This window comes from Triturus cristatus, chromosome 2_1 (assembly GCF_964204655.1).
Source record: "Triturus cristatus chromosome 2_1, aTriCri1.1, whole genome shotgun sequence".
Classification (NCBI taxonomy): domain Eukaryota; kingdom Metazoa; phylum Chordata; class Amphibia; order Caudata; family Salamandridae; genus Triturus; species Triturus cristatus.
The window spans coordinates 459,371,168-459,391,136 of record NC_140581.1 but is presented as its reverse complement, the minus strand read 5'-3'; the positions used below and the strand labels follow the sequence as shown (position 1 = coordinate 459,391,136).

General features: G+C 46.0%; 1 protein-coding gene across 4 annotated transcripts in view; it reads left to right on the top strand.

Moving 5' to 3' along the window:
- AGGF1 (angiogenic factor with G-patch and FHA domains 1) overlaps window positions 1-19,969 on the top strand; it is a 499,672-nt gene that overhangs the window by 328,850 nt on the left and 150,853 nt on the right. For all 4 annotated transcript variants that reach the window (XM_085632277.1, XM_085632275.1, XM_085632276.1 and 1 more), the window contains one exon: window positions 6,523-6,688. In XM_085632277.1, the coding sequence (XP_085488403.1) occupies window positions 6,523-6,688 (166 nt within the window). The remainder of the gene's footprint in view (window positions 1-6,522; window positions 6,689-19,969) is intronic.

Genomic DNA, 19,969 nt, shown 5'->3' with positions numbered 1-19,969 from the left:
GGCAATAGACAGACTCCCCCCAAAACTGCATACAAAACCCAATATGATCAGGGCACTACAGGGGGTAATGCAAAGACTTGGGTGTGTGGACTGGTGGAGGCTGCTACACCCAACGAAGAGTGAGTACACGTACTATGCTCCGACACATGCCGTCTACAGTCGCCTGGATCGCTTCCTGCTCTCTGAAGGCACGGCTGAGCAAGCTCATAACATACACATACTTGGGAGATTTCTGTCCGACCATGCCCCGGCCTTACTGCAATGGGGTGTGGAGAGGGTTAGGCCTGCGGTCCTGCTTTGGAGACTACAGCCAAGGGCACTGAAGGGCAAATAATTTAGCTTAGAGCTGAGTAGCTCGATCACCAACTTCTTTGATATGAACTGGCTGTCTACAGGCACAAGGGGCATGGAGTGGGACACATTGAAGGTGGTGGGGCGGGGTAATGCTTGTCTAAAGTGGGGGGATGAGACAACGGGTCGAGGTGGATCTAGCAACCACCGTGAAAGACATGAACGTGCTGCAGAGTACAAACCGTAATTTAAGGGTGCGAGACAAAGATCGGTTGACGGCTCATCGGCGAGTAGGGGAACTATGGGATAGGTTGGACTGTTTGGTCAGGCAAGAATATTGGCAGCTTCTTCACAGAGAAGGCGATAAAACTGGGAAGCTGCCAGCGTGGCTCCTCAAGAGGGAACGCCCACCCCGACCATATTATCTATTAGACAGCCAGATGGGGCACTCGCTCACACCCAATCGACCATTAACCTACAGCTTTGCGCCCAATTAGTAGGTGTATATAGCAGGGGACTAAGGGCTGGAGATGCGGCAATAGAGCAATTTCCTGACAGTATACCCCTTCCGCAGCTCATTGACGAGCAAGGTGAGATGCTAGGGGCGGAGATCAACCTCGGACCTTCAGGAGGCTAAGCGGGACATGGCAGAGGGGAAAGCCCCAGGACCAGATAGTCTTCCTGTAGAGTACTACAGGGCCTATGCGGATCAACTCCTCCCTGGACTACTGGAGACACTGCAGGAAGCTAGGCAGACAGGGATACTCCCAAATTCCATGAGAGAAGCTCAAATAGTATTGCCCCTACACCAGAGAGGGACCCCACCTTGCCTGGTTCCCACCGCCCCCTCTCTATGCTCGGAGTGGATATCAAAATTCCAGCTAAGGTGCTGGCTTCTAGGCTAAATAGGGTGGTGACCCTCCTGGTCCACGAGGACCAGTGCGGGTTTATGCCGGGCATAGGCACCCACATGAACCTACGAAGGTTAGCGCACGTGATGCACTCTGTCGCGGGCTCGGAGACGCCAGCAGCAGTAATTTCACTGGACATCGAGAAAGCCTTCGATACCCTGCAATGGGATTATCTGTGGCAAGTCCTGCTTAGAATGGGGCTGGGGCAATAATTTGTGGCATGGGTACGACTTATGTACCAGAGACCCACTGTTAGGGTGCGTACAGGCGAGCTGATCTCTGAATCAATCACCATCGAATGAGGTACGAGACAGGGGTGCCCTCTATCCCCACTCCTATTTGCAATCGCTATGGAGCTACTCGCCATCCGTCTCCAAAGAGACATGGAGTGCTGGGGTCTGGAGATAGACGAACAGACCCATGTCGTGTCCCTTTACGCGGATGACGCGTAGGTGTACATGTGTCAGCCGGCGGAGGCTATCCCGGCCCTACTAACCGTCCTGTTTGATTTTGGTGTAGTGTCCGGACTGGTAATTAACCCCGTGAAATCGATCGCGTTCCCACTGGCGGGTCTAGCGGGGCTTGAAGTGACCGCACTCCCACTAATAGCGCTAATGTGTAAAAGTGACCAATTTCGGGATCTGGGAAAACAGATGGCTCACTCCCCCAAAGCCCGATATGCCCTGAACACAGGGAGAACCCTTGACAACTTGAAGGAGTCAATACTTTTTTGGAACCGGTTGCCGCTGTCATGGGGCGGGTAGCACTGGCAAACATGGTCATGCTTCCAAGATGTTTATACACCCTCCAGAACTCATTTTGCTGCATCCCGAATGACACCTTCACTACTCTGAATAGCCTACTGGTCCTGCTGGTTTGGGCGGGCAAGCGGAACAAAGTTAAGCTTGACTTCCTCAAGCTGGACATGGATCAGAGTGGCATGGGGCTCCCTGATTTGCGTTTATATTACATTGCAGGACTCCTCCAATATGCAGCACAGTGGTGTGCGGAGGGCTCGAACACTGAAAAAAGTCTGTTGGCTGGTTGGTGTCTGGAAGAAGAACTCCCTAAGTTTCTGATGATGGGAGCCAGGACTCCCCGGCACTGCCCATTCATAGTGAAACAGGTTGCCTGGGCCTGGGAACGGGAGGTAATTCTTGTGCTGCGAAAAGCCTCTATGCGCGTGTGCTCCCACTGGAATGGCTTCCGGGATACCGCCAAATACAATCTGTAATGGATGTGGACAGCTGGAATGCAGGAGGCTGCACCATGGCTGGAGATCTTTATCTCAACGACTCCTTCATATCATTCGAGGATACCAGGGAGCACTACGGGCTCCCAGAGGGCCACTTCCTCCAATATGCAAAGATAACCCGCACGTTTCGGGAAATCTGGACTACATTCCTGATTGAGCCGGAGGAATCGAGCACGCTGTGCACGATCTTGGACCCGGGCTCCTTCCAAGGGTTAATATCCAGGCTGTCCAAGGCCCTAAAAACGGACTGCAGGCTGGACATAGCCCCGACACAGAGGATGTGGGAGGAAGACCTGCCCATGCCCCTAACGGACGGGGAGTGGAAAAGCGCTTTGGCGCTGGTTCAGGATGTTTCGAGCAACGCCCGGTTCAAGCTTACACAGTTCAATTATCTGCACCACACTTGCCAGACATCTGCACGCCTGGCGAGGTTTGACCCAACGCACGCACCTAAGTGCTCAAGATGCGGCTCCTCCCCGGCTCATTTTATTCATGTAACCTGGGACTTCCCGAGGCTTGGCCCCTACTGGAGCATAGTGCCGGACACTCTGCGAAGAGCAACAAAGCTCTCAATTAAAGCCTCCATTAAGCAATGCCTCTTGGGGGTACTCCTGATCCCCCAAGGCCACAACCCGCATCCAGCATAAATTCCCTATGCTTAGGCTGGTATTAGCAAAACGCAGCAGAGCTATTCATTGGAAGGTGGATACGCCCCCCCTTCCCCATCTCCGTGGAGTAATGGAAAGCGGACTTGCGGGAGTGAGGGGTAGCGGAGGAGCGTCAACTCAGATCGGTTCGCACGGATGAAAACGCAGACAGGGACTTGGAGACCTGGAGTATTATGACGGACCTCGCGCAGGGGGATAGCCACGAAGATGGGACCAGTGCTAACTCCTCTGAGAATAATACGGGGCCACCTACACAACATGGCTCTCTGCTAGAGACTCCCCCATCCCCGCTTGCGCCCGCCTCCCCCTCTCCCTGTAAGCTTATAGTGACAATAGCACCAGGACTTCACCCACGTAGGAGCGGTACCCTAGTGATACATCCACGCCCTGATCCAATAGGCCCTCAGGCTCCTGCCTGGATGGCCCCACAAATAAGCTAGGCTCTCATTGCCAGTCCACCTCAGGAATGTACCCCCACACGTGCCCCAATCCCCCGCACAGATGTACCCACTACTGTGCATAGGGGTCAGAGACACGAGATACTGCACTACTCTAGAACCTTGACTAAATACTGAAGAAAGACACACTACTGCAACCCGGAGAGGCTCCCTCATTCCGCCAGAAGCTGCCAAATAGCGCTAGAAGTTTGTTTGCAAATGGACTATTGTGATAGTGGGATATAAAAGGTCCCAAGAAAATTGTACCAGCAATATGGCCTAGGTTACATTGTAAAACTAACTTCTTTATGGCACCTCCTAAAGTTAGCGCTCTATGTGTTGGGAACGGCGCCAAGCTGCTGTTTACAGCTGGGTAACAATATACCGTATTGATGCTTGTAATATGATATCTGTATATTGATCCTCACCTGCAAACTACCAATAAAAAAAGTAAAAAACGTTGATAGATAAGATTTTATTATGATGTTATTTTTATTGTCCTTATACATGCATGTTTCTTCCGTTGGTCTAAGGGTACTTTATTTCCAAGTTCATAGGTAGACAATGGTGCCATTGGGTGCTTTGGCCTCTTGTAGTATCTTTGCTAGGATTGTTTTATTTTCTGTTGGATCTTTAAAATTACTCCATGCCCTGTGCCAGCTCTGTAGGTCATCTGGTTATTTATAGTTTTCTTCACCTGTCGCAGATTAAATAATTCTCCTATGTTTCATTGCTTTTCTCAGTCATCTCAACAACCCGAGTCCATACACTTTCCCAGTGGATTCTTGCATGGATAGCATATGTCTTCCTCTGTGCTAATTGACTGTCTCTTTTTTCTGGCTTGGTTTTATTCTGAGTGTAAGATAAGTGAAAACGTGGAAAAGAAAGGCTCTCTTCTCATGTTCCCTAGCTTGTTGTGCACCTCAAACTGATTCCTCTTTCAAAACCCATGAGATGTTTTGATCCTGTCAGTCAATCCACCAATACTCCATTAATTGATGGGCAATTGTGATATTGAGTTACTGAAAGAAGTACATTGGGCATGGTGCAACCTTTTCGGTTTTAGCATAGCTCCATACTACAATGGGTGCCTAGGTACTGTCATTTATAGCATTAGCACATTTTGTATACATATAGATACAAGACATACATAGATTTGGTGTACATAAGGCCTTTCAAAGCCCTGCATTGGTTACCGGTTACCAGAAGATCCACGTTCAAGCTGCTTTGTATCACCCCACAAAACAATACATGGAATGGGACCGCTCTTCATCAGGAATAAAATCACCAAACACATTCATCATAGGAACCTCTGCTCTAGAGTGGCACCTCGCCCCAAAATCCCATGATACAAGAAATTCAACATGGGTGGCACATCCTTCTCTGTTCAAGCAGCCAAAATATGGAACTCTTTATCCCCCAACATAAGATCCACCGAAAACCACCTTATCTTCAGTAAACTACTCAAGAATTGGCTCTTCCCCACATAAGCACAATACGCAAACAGAAATATACAGCATATCACTCTGTATATACGCATTTATTTGTACTATATATATGTACAAATATATGTGTATTGCTTTGTATAAACATGTAGAATAATTATGTTTAAAAAAAAAAAAGAATTAAGTACAACACTTGAAAACCAGAGTTTATCTAATGCATCTTTAATCTACTTATACTTACTTCCTTTATGCATCCATAAACATTCCATGTACTTATGTATCTATATATTTATTACTTTCTTCTAATTCAGCATATCCAACACACTACCCTATTTCCCACCCTATACATCTCACAATATTTCTTCTACCTCAACTCTGACTCATCTCAGATCTCTATCTACTACTCTTTCCAATGCAGTAGCCTATTTCTCACCCTTTACCTCTATCAATATATCCATTACCTCCACACTCTCCCAAACCCCATGCCACTACTATGGTCCCCAAAATAGCCCTTTCTAGACTCTCCCCTACTCTACCGCTCCTTGTACCACCTGACACCTCTTTAACAATACTGACCCCCCCCATAAAAGCCTTTCTAAACTCTTCCCTCTGACTCTTCCCCTCCACATCCATTTTTACTCATCCCAAGCCTCCCACTACTGCTATGACGTCCCAAAAAAAGAAAAGTCAAAATCCTTCACTCTTCCATCCCTCCACTATCCTTTTCAATCGAAATAACAGACTAACATATCCACTTCTCAAATCTCATATTTCACTATACTAATTCACCTCTAATCCTGTATGGGTTCCAGACTAGCGTGCTACTAGCCGAAAAAAGCACTTCAACACCTCATTAGGGGTAGCAAGCACTATATAAATGCAAACCTTTTTACCCTCGTCTATCCCTCTGTTATCCTCCTCAATCCAAATAACTGATTAATATCCACCACTTAAATTGCTTTAATATTTCACTATATTTATTCACCACTAATCCTTCATGGGTTCCGGAGTAGCGTGCTACTTGCTGAAAAAAGTGCTTTAACACCCCATCGGGGTAACAATGGCTATATAAATGCAAACCCTTTTCCCTCTTCTATCCCTCCGCTATCCTTCTGAACCCAAATAACTGACTAACCTATCCACCACTCAAAGTACTCTTATTTCACTTTACTAACTCAACACTAATCCTTAATGGGTTTTGGAGTAGCGTGCTACTCTCCGAAAAAGCGATTTGACGCCTCATATGGGGTAGTAAGCGCTATGTAAATGCAATTACGATACAATACAATAAGGTGCACAAGGCAGCAATGCAGCTAGAGTATTCAGCCATAATAAGATAGATTTAAAAATAAGAGACTAAAACAGATGACTATTATGAAATGTATCCCTGTATGCTTTTAATCTTCATATTGTTATGTATTTGTTAATTTATATTTGGTTCTTGTTTACAATCCATTTTGTTTTAAACCACATGTTTACACTGAGGACTAATTTCATTTTTATTTTTTTAAATAGCCAGCAATTAAATCTGAGCCATGTGTGTTAGAGCATGGGGATGAAGTAAAGATTGGGGAGACAGTGCTCTCTTTCCATATGCACACAGGAACTGAAACTTGTTATGGATGTGAACCTGGACAAATCAGAGCACATCTGGGGCTCGATAAGAAGGAACAGACATTAGGTAAGTTAAAATAGGTTTACGATTTAAGGCAGACAAAAAGAAACAAAGTATTTAATGTAAAAGTTTAAACATGGGCTATAAATGAATATGGATAACCTCTCTTTCCTTAGGATGGGTGCTGGATTAAATAAAATAGGATAAGCTGTCCCTAGAATAGCAATGATGAGCTAAAATAGTGATGAAATGCTGCTAGGACGATGTCTCTTCTGTGGCTAGTATTTCAATTGTGATTTTATTATTTTGTTCCCCTGTAAGTGGGTACAGTGTCATGGCTTGGACTACTTTGCCTGTGCTGGCTAGCAACTCAAGGTTCACATCCTTAACCATGAACAGAAAAATGTCTGCAGTAGAGTTGTGTTCCAACAGACTTGCCGCTGTACGCCTGATATGGTGAGATTGGACGGATATACATATGAATGGACGGATGTACATATGAATAGTCCTCTTTTATAATAGTTTAACTGAGCTAAATTATATGATGAAAAGCTGGACCAGGGAGTACATCATAATGTTTCTTCACCTTCCAAAGACTTGTGGAAAGAAAACAATTTGTGAGTCTTCCTAATCTTGAACTCAGGACCAACTCAGGCTCAAATAGATGAAACGAGACTTCCTAAAATCAAAAATAAAAGAAACGATTTCATTAATGTTAAATTAAACAGACTGAATTGTAACAAAGTGACACATCTAGGGACATTCAAGGTGATTGTTAGGGTAACTGGCAAATACATTTTCAGTAATCAGTAAGTAGTTGGGTGCCATTTTTTAAGGACGGAAATTCTCCAGAGGTAAAGAAAAATAATTAAACGAGCTCCAATCAAACTCTACATTTATTGATTGATTTTAGGATAGATGTAGCCCATTAGATCCTTGAGTACCAAGATCTGGGATCTCTCAGTAAATGCAAACATTTTCACAAAGCCTCAATATTCCTTCACGGTGCTCTCAAGACATCTTGTAGTTAGAAAAGAGGAACCTTTCTCTCCACTCAAATTAGAAACGAGCTGTGCGCGGAACAGCCATTCCTACAGCATGTAATGAACAAAGGGCTATTTCAGTTTTACAAATCTATCTTGGTTGGGGCAATCACAAATGAAATAGTAGGCTGCTATGTCCTTTCACGAACCATAGAAATTCACTGGGCCTAACTTTAACAAAAGCCAAGAGTGCTTGTTCTTCTGACTAAGAGCAAACACAGTTGGCCCAGTTCTCATACTGGTTACACACCTAAGTGCCACCTAGAAGAAGAAATTATTTTAGAAGGGAATTTGTGAGGTTGAATTCCAAATCCTAAGGACTAGTATGGTGGCTTTTCGGAATGTGGGCAATCTTGTGAGGACCTGCAGATGAAAGTCGATTAACATATATTTGTACGTTTCATGTTGAGGGGTGATGGAAATTCCCTCACCCCCCTTTCACGCTCTTCATTTCTGTAAACACACACAAATCATCTTCCCTTCAGGGCAGCGTGTTTCCAGTTTGGAAATGGAGAGCATAGGGAGTATCACTACAATATTTCATGGGCTATGTATGAAGTGGTGTCTCCTGTCGGACTTCGCAGTCAGCGCTGCCTGCAGCAACGCTCCTAATCCCGCCCGTGGCCTCCGATGCGTGCCCCGCCTGCCGACTCCCGTCAGCTGGCGAAGACTGTGCTTGAGACACTCAAAAGGGAAGGGGTCCGCAAGGGCAACGTGCTTCGTGTTCCATCTCGGACCCCGCCAGGTGTCCTGTGATTTCCCCGCTTACCTGCATTCTCCTTTCAGCTCCGCGCTGAAGAGACGTCCTGGGTGTTTCTCTCCCGGCATCCTGCGGTACTCTGTTCCTTTTGGTGTGAAGTTCGTCTTCTGGGGCACAGCAGTGTCCTGGATTTCACTCGTAGGTCAGTCCATTTGCTTTTCTCCTGACTGCAGCATTTTTCCACGCTTCAACTCCTGGTACCTGCATATTGAAGAAATGCAAAAAGAGGTATTTCAAATGAATCCTAGTCCAGTTACAAGGTAGAATACGTATTATCCAAGTATCTAGTGGCTTAAGTTACTTATCTGATGTAGTGCTCCTTCATACATTCTGGAAGGTGCTTCTTGCCTTGCACTTGTTTCATTCCAAGATTTCTTCATATCTCTTTCTGCAAACCAAGAGACATTGTCTTTTAAACCACTTTACTGTAAACTATTCACTTTGACCCACCACCTTTTTGTTCCCTACGTTTGTTCCCTTTATTGTTTTTCCCGACTAGGAAAATACGTTTTTTTTGTTTTTTCCTGGATTTCAGGCAAAATATATGATTTTTGTGGGTCAGTTGATTCTCATCGGTGGTTGTTGTCAAGGTTGGTATGTTTCACATTTTTCTTTGTTTACAGCTTAAATTCTGCAGTCTTTGAAAATAATAAGTGTGTGTTTATTTTCTAGATACATTATGTGAGTCTCTCGCTCTAGTACTTTGATATTGCCTTCATACAACTGCCAAACCTGCAGTAGGTAGAACACTAGAATCCCACTTCCCACCTTCCCTCTTTGCTTTGACTCTGTTGGGCAGAAGAGGTGGGCGAGGGAAGTAGGGATCTGGCATCCGTTCCGTCCATTTCGCCCCTGCGGAAAACCCAGGTGAGCTTCACATCTCCCCAGGGAAAATATTTTCACTCTGGAGAACATAACTCTGCTCCTTTCTGGAAGTTTTGGATGATCTGTCAAGCGGGAGCCGAATAAAAGAGGGATCTCAAAACGTGTTTTCGCCATTCATTTTTCCATAGGAAAATTGAACAGCGATACTGCAAAAACTATTGAACGGAATTACACCAGATTTGGCAGAAAGCTAGATCTTGGTCCAGAAAGCAGGCTTTTTGTGATTTGTTTTAAATCCTTTCAGCAGGTGTTGAGAAATGAAGGCTAATAAACTTTGTATAATTCACTCCGCGGAGGCTCAGCGGAGCGACTGATCTTAAGATAAGATCTGATAGGCTGCACAACATCGACAAAGATGTGGTGCCAGCCATTTTAGGACTTTGATACTCAGTCCTCCGTCCTGGAAATTAGTATAAAAAAAGATGTAAGGTGGCAGGGTAGGTACAACGTGCCCCCTGAGCTAGACTTGGTGATTGTTCTAAAGGCGCAGATAAATGATGGACGGACAGCTGAACAAATAAAATATTACCCCCCCCCCCCCCCCCCCCCCCCCGTCTAGAGATTTAGGTTAAATCCATTGTTCTTTTGCTCACCATGCCACCCCAGTTTGAACACAGCCATTTGCAAATCAGTCTTGACCCTGCTCCTCATGGGGAACAGTCCAGTCTGAACTGCCAAGCCAGGTCCTCCCTGGACCGGAAACAAGCATCCTGTAACTGGTTTGAGGGTATCACCCCTCATCAGCCTAGCTAGCTTGAATCAAGTGGAACAGCGAGCAAGTGGTCCGTGTCCGGGCATACCCATCCCACTTGGGGTGAAAAATGCAGCGCAAACAAATGATTGACGGAATACTGAACAAATTAAACATTCACCCTCAGTCTAGAGATCATGGTTAAATCCATTCTTCGGGCTGGACTGTTCCCATGAAAGGCAAGGTTAAGCCTGGAGTGAGTGATTGAAAAGTTTCAGCACTCCTTCCATCACCATGTTTGGTTGTTCTGGAGGGCCAAAAACATATACTTTTTTTTAAATTTACCACAAGTTTGTGGTGGAGCCACAAATTCATGGTAAAATAAAAAAAGAAAAGAAAGAAAGCAAAGCATGGCCTCCCATGCTTATAATCCCTTCTCGCTCCATGGTTGTAGGCCAGGGCTTGTTGGGGGCTGGGGGGGCCGCGTTCTGTTTCACAGGGGAGAGGGTATGCACCCGCCTCTCTTCCCTGTGAGGCCCTGAGGACCCATTCCCTGGGGCCGATAATAAAGTAAATGGGAGGGGGCATGTGATCCATTGTATGGTCCTAGGGACCCTCATCTCCCGGGGCCAATTCTTGTATGGTGCCACGGGGGGCCCCAACCTCCAGGACACCATGGTTTCCCTGCCTACAAGAGCTTGGACAGGGAACTAATAGGTGCTTACAACTAGCGAGAGCAGAAAGCTGCTTCCTCTGGGTGTAAGCAAATATGTTTCCCTGCCCGCTCTCTTGCGGGCAGGGAAACACAGAATTGCTCCTGCCTGGTGGGAACAATGCCAGCTCCCTCTGCACCTGGGGTAGGTGCAGGCAGGGGAGCCTGCAGTGCTGCCGGTGCTATGGGCTTCCTCCACCGCTCCCTGGGACATGTTGTGGGGTGCCCCGGATGGAAACCAGGGCACAAATTTAAAATAAGATGCGGACTCCTGCAGTTGTAGGGGGCCGTGGGGTCAAAGGAACAGGAGACCATGTGAGCCTTAGATTGAGGTAGGTTAGAGGTACATGGTAAAATTAGCACTAAGACAGAAAATATGACTAAGGACCAAGTATATACTCTGCCTCTTACTATAGATGGAAAGTCTGTCTTTGGATGACGAAATATGAGTTCCTAAATGGCCCGCAGCAAATAGGCTTTTTCATAATTAGGTATTTTTCCACTCTGAAGTGTGCTCAGAAAATAAGGCCAATTTCTTTTATGTTATGTCGCTGGTCTTTTGAGAAGCAGGTAGCTAAAGCCAGTGTGCCTAGTGTGCGACATTTACGCAGACAGCTATAGATATATGCGTCTGGAATTCCTGAATCTTCACTAGCTTCAAGAGGCTCTTGCTGGGATCTTCTATACTGTTTCTCACCATAAATGAAATGATTAAATCATGCATTGTAAAATATACATAGATGATAATAAGAACACAAATCAATCTATGATTTGGTGGGGCTCAAAAGCAGAAATAAGGCAAGCCTCATGATACTACGATATCAGAAGCTGCTAACAAGTCAAAGTTGCCAGATGGTCTTCGTTGGGAGAGTGGCTTAACACATCCAGTGCAGCTTCTACCATAGCTTCTGTACTGGAGCTAAACCAAAAGCAGGCTTGCATTTCATGGAGAGAATTATTACTCTCCACACAGACATTTAGTTGATTAAAAATTGCTTTCTCAAGTATCTAGGCCGTATGGATAAATTGAAAAATTGGCTGATTATTAGAAAAATTATATTAGGCGAGAGATGGTTTCTTTAGGATGGGGATAAGATAATCTGCTTTAAATTCGTTATGGACCAGTTAAGATCCCAAAGATGCATTCTGAATAGCTCAGACTTGTAAAAACAGAAATAAGGAGAGTTTTTTAAAGTTTTGCTGGAAGATCATCTGGCCATCCAGACAGATGACTGATCAGTACTAATTGTGCAAAGTAATTTTTATTGAACATCCGAAAACAACGTAGTGTCAGAGTTGCTAAAAACAGAGAGCGTTACACTCAACAGCTGTAAATTGACTTTCTGTCTTGCTACCTTTCTAGTAATTAAGATCGTTGTTAAAAAGCCAGCAACTTGATTACATTTTTAAGAAGTTGCAGAAGGTGATTGCTTTGAGGGGGGGGGGGGGGACCCTCCACTCAGTCTGTCAGTCAAAATATCTTTATTCGACTCAATTAAAGTCATACAAAGAGATTAAAAACATTTCATACAAAGAGCTAGGAACATTTCATGCGTGTTAAAATATGACAATAAAATAATTTACATTAAAACAAATCTAGGCATACAAAAGTTAAAAAGGAATAACGATGGATCTAATGGATATGTTTTTTCATCCTAACTGCAGCTACCAAGAAATTGGCTATACAAAAGGTAATATGTATGTTGGGCAATGATTGCAAGAAGAGCAGAGCCGGTCTCACTTGTGTGAAGCCCGCCTCCTTCAAAGCTGATACCAGATATTTTTTCCTTGGCTCTAAATAAAACCCACAAAACATAACAAAATGCATGGTGTCTTGGGGTGAGAAATGATCGCAACTGCAGGGTAAGGCTTTTTCCGGTTTTTCCCATGTTTTAAAAGTGCCTAAATAAAAATGTAACAAATTAAACCTGAACTTGGTTAAAAGAAACCTATGGAATGGATTTGTAACGAAACCAAGATACGGTGCTAAAGAAAATGAATTAACAAGTAAGTAATGGCCCCTTACTGATGGTTTCACTAATTCCCTTTCTTCACAAAGTGCTCTTGCCCTCCCCATAAAATGCTTTTTGACAAGATCGATGTCTTGGACCTTGATATCTTGGGGGGAAGTAAAGAGCTCTGGTCGTCCCAAATCTGAGAATACCTTCAACAGATAGGCCAGCCAGGGGATCTTTTTACAATGGTCTAGGGACAAGACGTCGGACATGATCTTTTGGTTCAGTGGGAGGTCTTCATTAAGCCACGTCTTTAACCAAAAGATCAGGGGAGCCATATTCAACCCATCAGTAAGGAAATCTAGGCCCACCTCCAAGTGTATTGAGTAAGTTGGTGTTGACTGCGGCACAGAGAGGAGTGTCCGTATGAATCTGTTCTCCGCTCTCTGGATTGGTTCCACGTTTACATAGCCCCAAATTTGTGAACCATATAACGCAACGGCGACAGGTTTACTCTTGTAAATTTTTAACAACGCTTCCATGGGCCTGGCACCTAACCTGCCCGCAAAGCCCATGAGGGCAGACGATGATCTAATAACCGCCAACCTCTTCGCCCTCACTTGAGGACCCCAAGTTCCTCTCTGGTCAAAAAGTACCCCCAAGTAGGGAAAAGTGTAAACTCTAGAAACCATATCCCCTCTACACGTAAAGGTTATTGTTCTCCTCTTACTACTTTCTCGGCCCACCACCATGGTATGCGATTTACTAGCATTTATTTTTAAATCAAGCTGTTCCATGAATGTGCCAAAGGCATTTAAGAGGCGTTGAAGGCCGACACCCGTGCGCGCAATTAGCACGGCGTCGTCCGCGTACAGGAGCGCTGGGATCTTAACTGCTCCCGCACGCGGAACGTCGACTTCCTTCTCCTCCAAATGTGCACCCAGACCGTTAATATAAATTGTGAAGAGCAGAGGGGCCAATATGCAGCCCTGCCTTACCCCCCTCAGGGATTTGAAAAGGGACGTGCACCTACCCTCATTTGTGACTCGTACGGCCGAAAAAAGCTCCTGGTGTAGGGAAGCCATAAATCTTACCAATGCCTCGTCGATCCCCATTTTCAGCAAGGTCATCCATAACTTAGCCCTGTTCACCAAATCGAAGGCCGAGGAGAGGTCCATGAATGCTAGAAACAAGGACCCCTCCTTGGCCACCGTATACTTTAATATGAGCAGGTGTAGGTTGGAGCATTGTTCGATTGTGCCTTTCCTCTCTCTAAACCCATACTGGATCTCTGACAACCCTCCGCAACTCTCAACATTATCCCTCAGCCTGGACAAAAGGACTCTGCCTAAGATCTTCACCGACGAGTCCAAGAGGAATATGGGCCTATAACACCCGGGGTCGTCCCGCTGGCCCTTTTTAAAGATGGGGACGATGGTGGAAATGTCCCAGGAAGATGGTGTAGGGTTGCTATTAACGGCGGTAAAGACGTTGGCCAATACCTCTGCCCACAACTTTGGGGCATGTATGAAAAAATCGGCTGGCACCCCGTCGGGGCCCGGGGCCTTATGCTTGGTTGTGGCCAAGATAGCTTTCTCCACTTCTGTACTATAGAAATGAATAGGAGTGGCGTCTAAAGTGGCCAGCGACACATCCTGGGTTGCCTGATCATTATCCCCATACACATTTTTAAAATGATTCAACCACTTGTCATCTGGGATGACACAGTCCATGGCCTCGTTATTTTGGTCGGAAAAGAATGGTTGTTTAATTATTTCCCAGAATTTCCGACTGTCCTTCAGGACAGCCACGGATAGGAGATTTTCCCAGGCTTCCCGTTTGATGCTTTCTTGTCTGATTTTTATAGCTGACTTATAGGTTTTCCTCAATCTAACAATCTCGCCCCTTACCCTAGGTATTTTTTTCAAAGCTACCATCAGAGACCTGTGTGCTTTTGAACATGCGGTGTCGAACCAGCGCTTCTTATTCGGTTCTCCCTTCTTTGATTTAGCCAGGAGGTCATGCGACACCTGCCCACAGATCGACTCAAAGGCCCCTATAGTTTCACAACCCGGGGCACGAGGGTTCTGGCAAACCTCAACCTGTTCCTTAATTTTTGGGAAAACCTCAGCATAGAAGTTTTCTGGGACCACCTTAGCCCACTTAACTCTCCTACCCTGATCAGAGGTACGCAAAGTATGGTCCGACCTCACTTTCCCCGGATTTGGCCCCATGTAATCTCCCCAAGCCACTTCAAGTAAGACAGGGTTATGTTCACTGTGGTGAGATAACACAGTGCAGTAGGAAAGCACCTGGTTTAGAATACCTTGTGTGGTGAAAATATAATCAATTATGGTTCCGGGATTGGTGCCAGTGAAGGTAGCTATTCTTGGGCCCCCCTCTGGTTCGTACAAGTTGAAATTTGCCAGGAAGTCCTCTAGCTCCTCTCCCTCTGTGGTATGTTCAAAGTGAGGTCCCTCGGGACCATCACCCCATTCCTTGTTACTTAAACTGCATGCTAACGTGCAGGGATGAATGTTAAAATCGCCTAGTAGGATATACTCTGTGTCAAGCTGAGTAATCTGGCTGCCTGACCTTAATATAGCGTCTAAAGTGGCGATATTGCTACCGCTGTTATCCCTATTCCCTGAGTTCTAAAAATTGATGTATAAGGACCTCCTAGTGGGGTTAATCTCTCTCTCTACGATAAGTATGTTGTGCGAGTCAGTACTAATCTGTTTTAGGGAGCCCTTCAATTCTAGAGAGAATAACAATAACAGGCCTCCCTTAGCTCTGCCGCTGCGGCTAGGAATAGCTGCCTTGGCGAAGCTAGTGAACCCATCCCACCAAAAGTTAGCAGTTGTATCCCAGGTTTCCTGGAGGGCAATAATGTTATGTCTTACGACAAAGCTTGACCACTCCTTATCATTACGTTTGGAATTAAGTCCCGCTACATTCCAACATAGTATCCTGCATGTTTCTACAGTTCTCTTCGCCACAAAATCGGTCAAGGGGACCCCATCTTCTGCTCGTAGGTGGGGGTTTCCATTAGCCGATAAGTTGCCCACTCTCTCTACTGCATTTAACTGATCATGCGAAATATCATTATCATTAACAATAACATTCTCGTTCTCCTTAAGGGAGCCACCAACGATCACACCCACAATTTAGTCAGGAGCAGTTTCTCTTTCTGGAGCAACTTGCGCTTTGCGGCCTTCCAGATTAATTGTCTCAAACATGTTTATACCATCTATAAGACCTCTGCCCCTATCTTTGGTGTGGCTTATTATGCATGGGACCCTTGATCCATTTTTTTACGTATTTGGGCCCCCCATACGTCAATCGCAATCATTTAAGTTTGCCAAAACCCCATACCTATTCACTGTACCAAATCCCCAATCATAGGGTGGGGCCTCCAATCCCCATCCATTTGTTGCTACATTCCACCTTGGTAATGGGGTATTGGGACGCATCCAAAACTGCTCATCAACCGGCCAAGCTCCAAACCCATTTCCACAGATACCGGGGTCATTTCGGTCGTTTACCGGGACACCTGCCCCCCACCTATTCATTATATTCCAGTTTGATCTAGGGGTCTTAGAAAATAACACATTCTGATGATCACCTGGCCCTACAGCGAATCTATTTGCTGGGCCAATACCATGGTCATTATGTATGGGTCCAAAACCCCCACCCCATCTGTTACTTCTTGTGACCCACCCTGGTCTTGGAATATTTGGATGGATCGCGTTTTGTTGCTCACTATAGAAAAATTTTAGGGTGAGAGGGATTATGGTTCCGCTTCTTCGTTGGGGGGGAAATATATTTGACAGGACATTTGGGAGCACGTCTGCGTTTGAGAAATTTAACACTACACAGTCCCCCTTGAACTTTTTTTCCCTGTTCCCAATCCATGTCATCCTCCTCGCCATTACAATTTCCCCTGCCAACTGCTCTTTCCCATAATCTGCCATCTGCATGTTGCTTGACAGCCAGTGTAACGCCTTGCTTGTCAGAGATGAAATAGATTCTGTCTGGCCAGGGGGTAAGATGGGTACATTCGCTAGTACCAGTACCAATGGTGAGGCTTCCACTATAAATTGTTTGGGGTTATCCCCTAGGGATGGCGGTGTTGGTGCGGTAGATGGGGGGTATAGGGGCCTCTCTTGCTGCTTCCTGACTAGGTACAGCTGGTGGTGCCTGACCAGGCGGAATGGTCTCTGATAAGCCTTCATCTGCTACTATATCACCCCCATTATTTCCCAACACAGTGTCTACTGGTTTAGTGCCAATGGTTACTACATTCTCTGTTTCTTCTACTAGCTTACTTTGCAGCCCTCCCGACCTTTTCACCTCTGCGGTAAGCTTATCAATTTTTCCAATCAGTGGCTTAATGATAGTCTTTATCTTTAGGTCTATCATATCCGCTATCCTGTTAAATAGATCATCATCTATAATTTGTCTAAGGTTATCTCCCTCATGTTCTTGTTTTTTTTCCTTAGACTTTGGTGGGGAAGAGGCCCTTTTCCTCCCTGACCGTGGTCCCCCGCGTTTAGGCTGACTTTTTCTGCAGGTTCTCACCGCCCTAGTCACAGGCACAGAGGGTGAGGATTCCTCTGCTATGAGTTCCGCTTGAGACTCGGGGTCAGACTCTGCATTTGTCTCTAGGTCAACCAACAGTTCTATGCTTTGATCATGGTTTCCGACGTCAAGGGGGTAGGTGTCAGGGATGTTTGTGCTGGGGTCTTGCGATAATGTATCAGTCATATGCGCACTCGTGGAGGGGCCTGCTAAGTGAAGGTCAGGGAATTGACTCAAACCTAGCGATTGCCTTCTGTCACTGTTTATTTTATTTACCACCTGAACCAGATAGTTATCTATGGTGTTAAACGTATCTAAAGCTCCAGAGACGATTTTCTTAGGCATATTTTCTGTTGGTAGTAAACACTGCTATACAACACAAACGAATAACAACAGGATAAGTGCGCGCTAACTACAATCACATGAAAACTACTTTGATAAAATAGGTGGTATAGTCTTACTTCAGCCGACTAGCTTTGATAATTGTGCGGGCAGAGTGGCGGGCCCAGTCCAGTCCCGGCCAGTCTAGGACTGTCTAAGACTGTCCCGCCCTTGTCCCGGGCTTCGCCCGCGCTGCAGTCCGCGCGCGTCCCGCGTACGCGCAAGGGAGCTGGGCTAAATAGGAGGAGGAAGGGGGCGGGAAGAGGCACCAGGTGCGCGCGATGTCCTGGCGCAAGCACCTCTGGGCCTCGCAGTCCCGCTCCCGCTAATCAGAACAGCACAGCAAAGCCAGTAATGGAGCACACGGGCTCGAAGACTCCACCAGAGTTCCTTCAATTAGGCAAATGTCAAAACAACACGGAATTCCTCCCCAGAGCACACTTGGTAGAAGCTAATGCGAGCGGCTCCCGCGAAGCGGGGGCCGCGAGGCGTTAAAAGGCCTTCAGGGAGGAGGGGGCGGGAAGAGGCACCAGGTGCGCGCGATGTCCTGGCGCAAGCACCTCTGGGCCTCGCAGTCCCGCTCCCGCTAATCAGAACAGCACAGCAAAGCCAGGAATGGAGAACACGGGCTCGAAGACTCCACCAGAGTTCCTTCAATTAGGGAAATGTCAAAACAACACGGAATTCCTCCCCAGAGCACACTTGGTAGAAGCTAATGCGAGCGGCTCCCGCGAAGCGGGGACCACGAGGCGTTAAAAGGCCTTCAGGGAGGAGGGGGCGGGAAGAGGCACCAGGTGCGCGCGATGTCCTGGCGCAAGCACCTCTGGGCCTCGCAGTCCCGCCCCCGCTAATCAGAACAGCACAGCAAAGCCAGGAATGGAGCACACGGGCTCGAAGACTCCACCAGAGTTCCTTCAATTAGGGAAATGTCAAAACAACACGGAATTCCTCCCCAGAGCACACTTGGTAGAAGCTAATGCGAGCGGCTCCCGCGAAGCGGGGGCCGCGAGGCGTTAAAAGGCCTTCAGGGAGGAGGGGGCGGTAAGAGGCACCAGATGCGCGCGATGTCCTGGCGCAAGCACCTCTGGGCCTCGCAGTCCCGCTCCCGCTAATCAGAACAGCACAGCAAAGCCAGGATTGGAGCACACGGGCTCGAAGACTCCACCAGAGTTCCTTCAATTAGGGAAATGTCTAAAACAACACGGAATTCCTCCCCAGAGCACACTTGGTAGAAGCTAATGCGAGCGGCACTCATTAGTGGTAGCAAAAATAATTGCTGTCCTATTTGATGCTGCAAACTTTGTACAGGGACGCATAAGCAGTTTTAATGGCTCATTCCATTTGATATTATGAGTGAATTTGGCACTGAGGGCATAATTGTGAAATCACAGGTGTCTTAAATTGAAAGTACTTTCACCGCAGATTCCTCACCTTGAGAATATCCACAGACGTCAGACTGGATCCAGAGAATTTTCTCTGACATTTTCTGTGCACAGATAGGTGCACCGTTTGGCTCCACAATGACTCAGGACCACCCTGGAACTGATGAGCTTCAGTTAAGCCCCCTGTAATGAAGAGGCCTGCGAGGGTTACTGGTAGCATGTAGTTTATTGTAGGTTGACATCCATCCAAGAAGGGGCTCAGGAGCAACTGACTCGTTTAGAACCAAGAAGCTACAGTCAGAACACAAGCTCCATGAGCTCATTGCATTCCAATACAGAAGCATAGAGAAACACATTACCACACATCCCCCTTTTTTAACATAAATAAAACAAGCAAAATAAAAAAAGTAAAATAACTATACACCACCTATACAATTCTAAAAACCTACAAATCTAAATTAACAATACATTCAAATCAATTCAGACACCTCTTAAGAATAATGCATTTACCACCATTCCCTCCCCTTTAACGGGAAACAAAGTCATTGAATCTCATGGGCCTCCTGTGTATACGATCACTCCTACGTGGGACCGACTTGTCTCTTGGTAATTGTGCAACTGCCCTTGGGACGGAAACCTCACTAGGTATTAAAGCAACACGATAAACACCCCACCAGTTGCCATCAGAAAGCTTCACAGCATTCTTCCTTACTTCACTAACTTGGACAGGATCTCTGAACTTGGAGAAACCCTTCCCAACTAAAACAGGATTCCTGACGCGAACCCAATCCCCTACCTTTAGCTTGCAAGGCTTCAACCCCAAATTCTTTTTATTTTCCAACTTCCTTGAGCTGAACAAATTTGAATTATATTCAGCAGTCTCACACCAAATACCAAGATTCCCTGATTTTGGCAACTTCTTAAGAATCCAGAACGGACACAATTCAGTATCAGCCT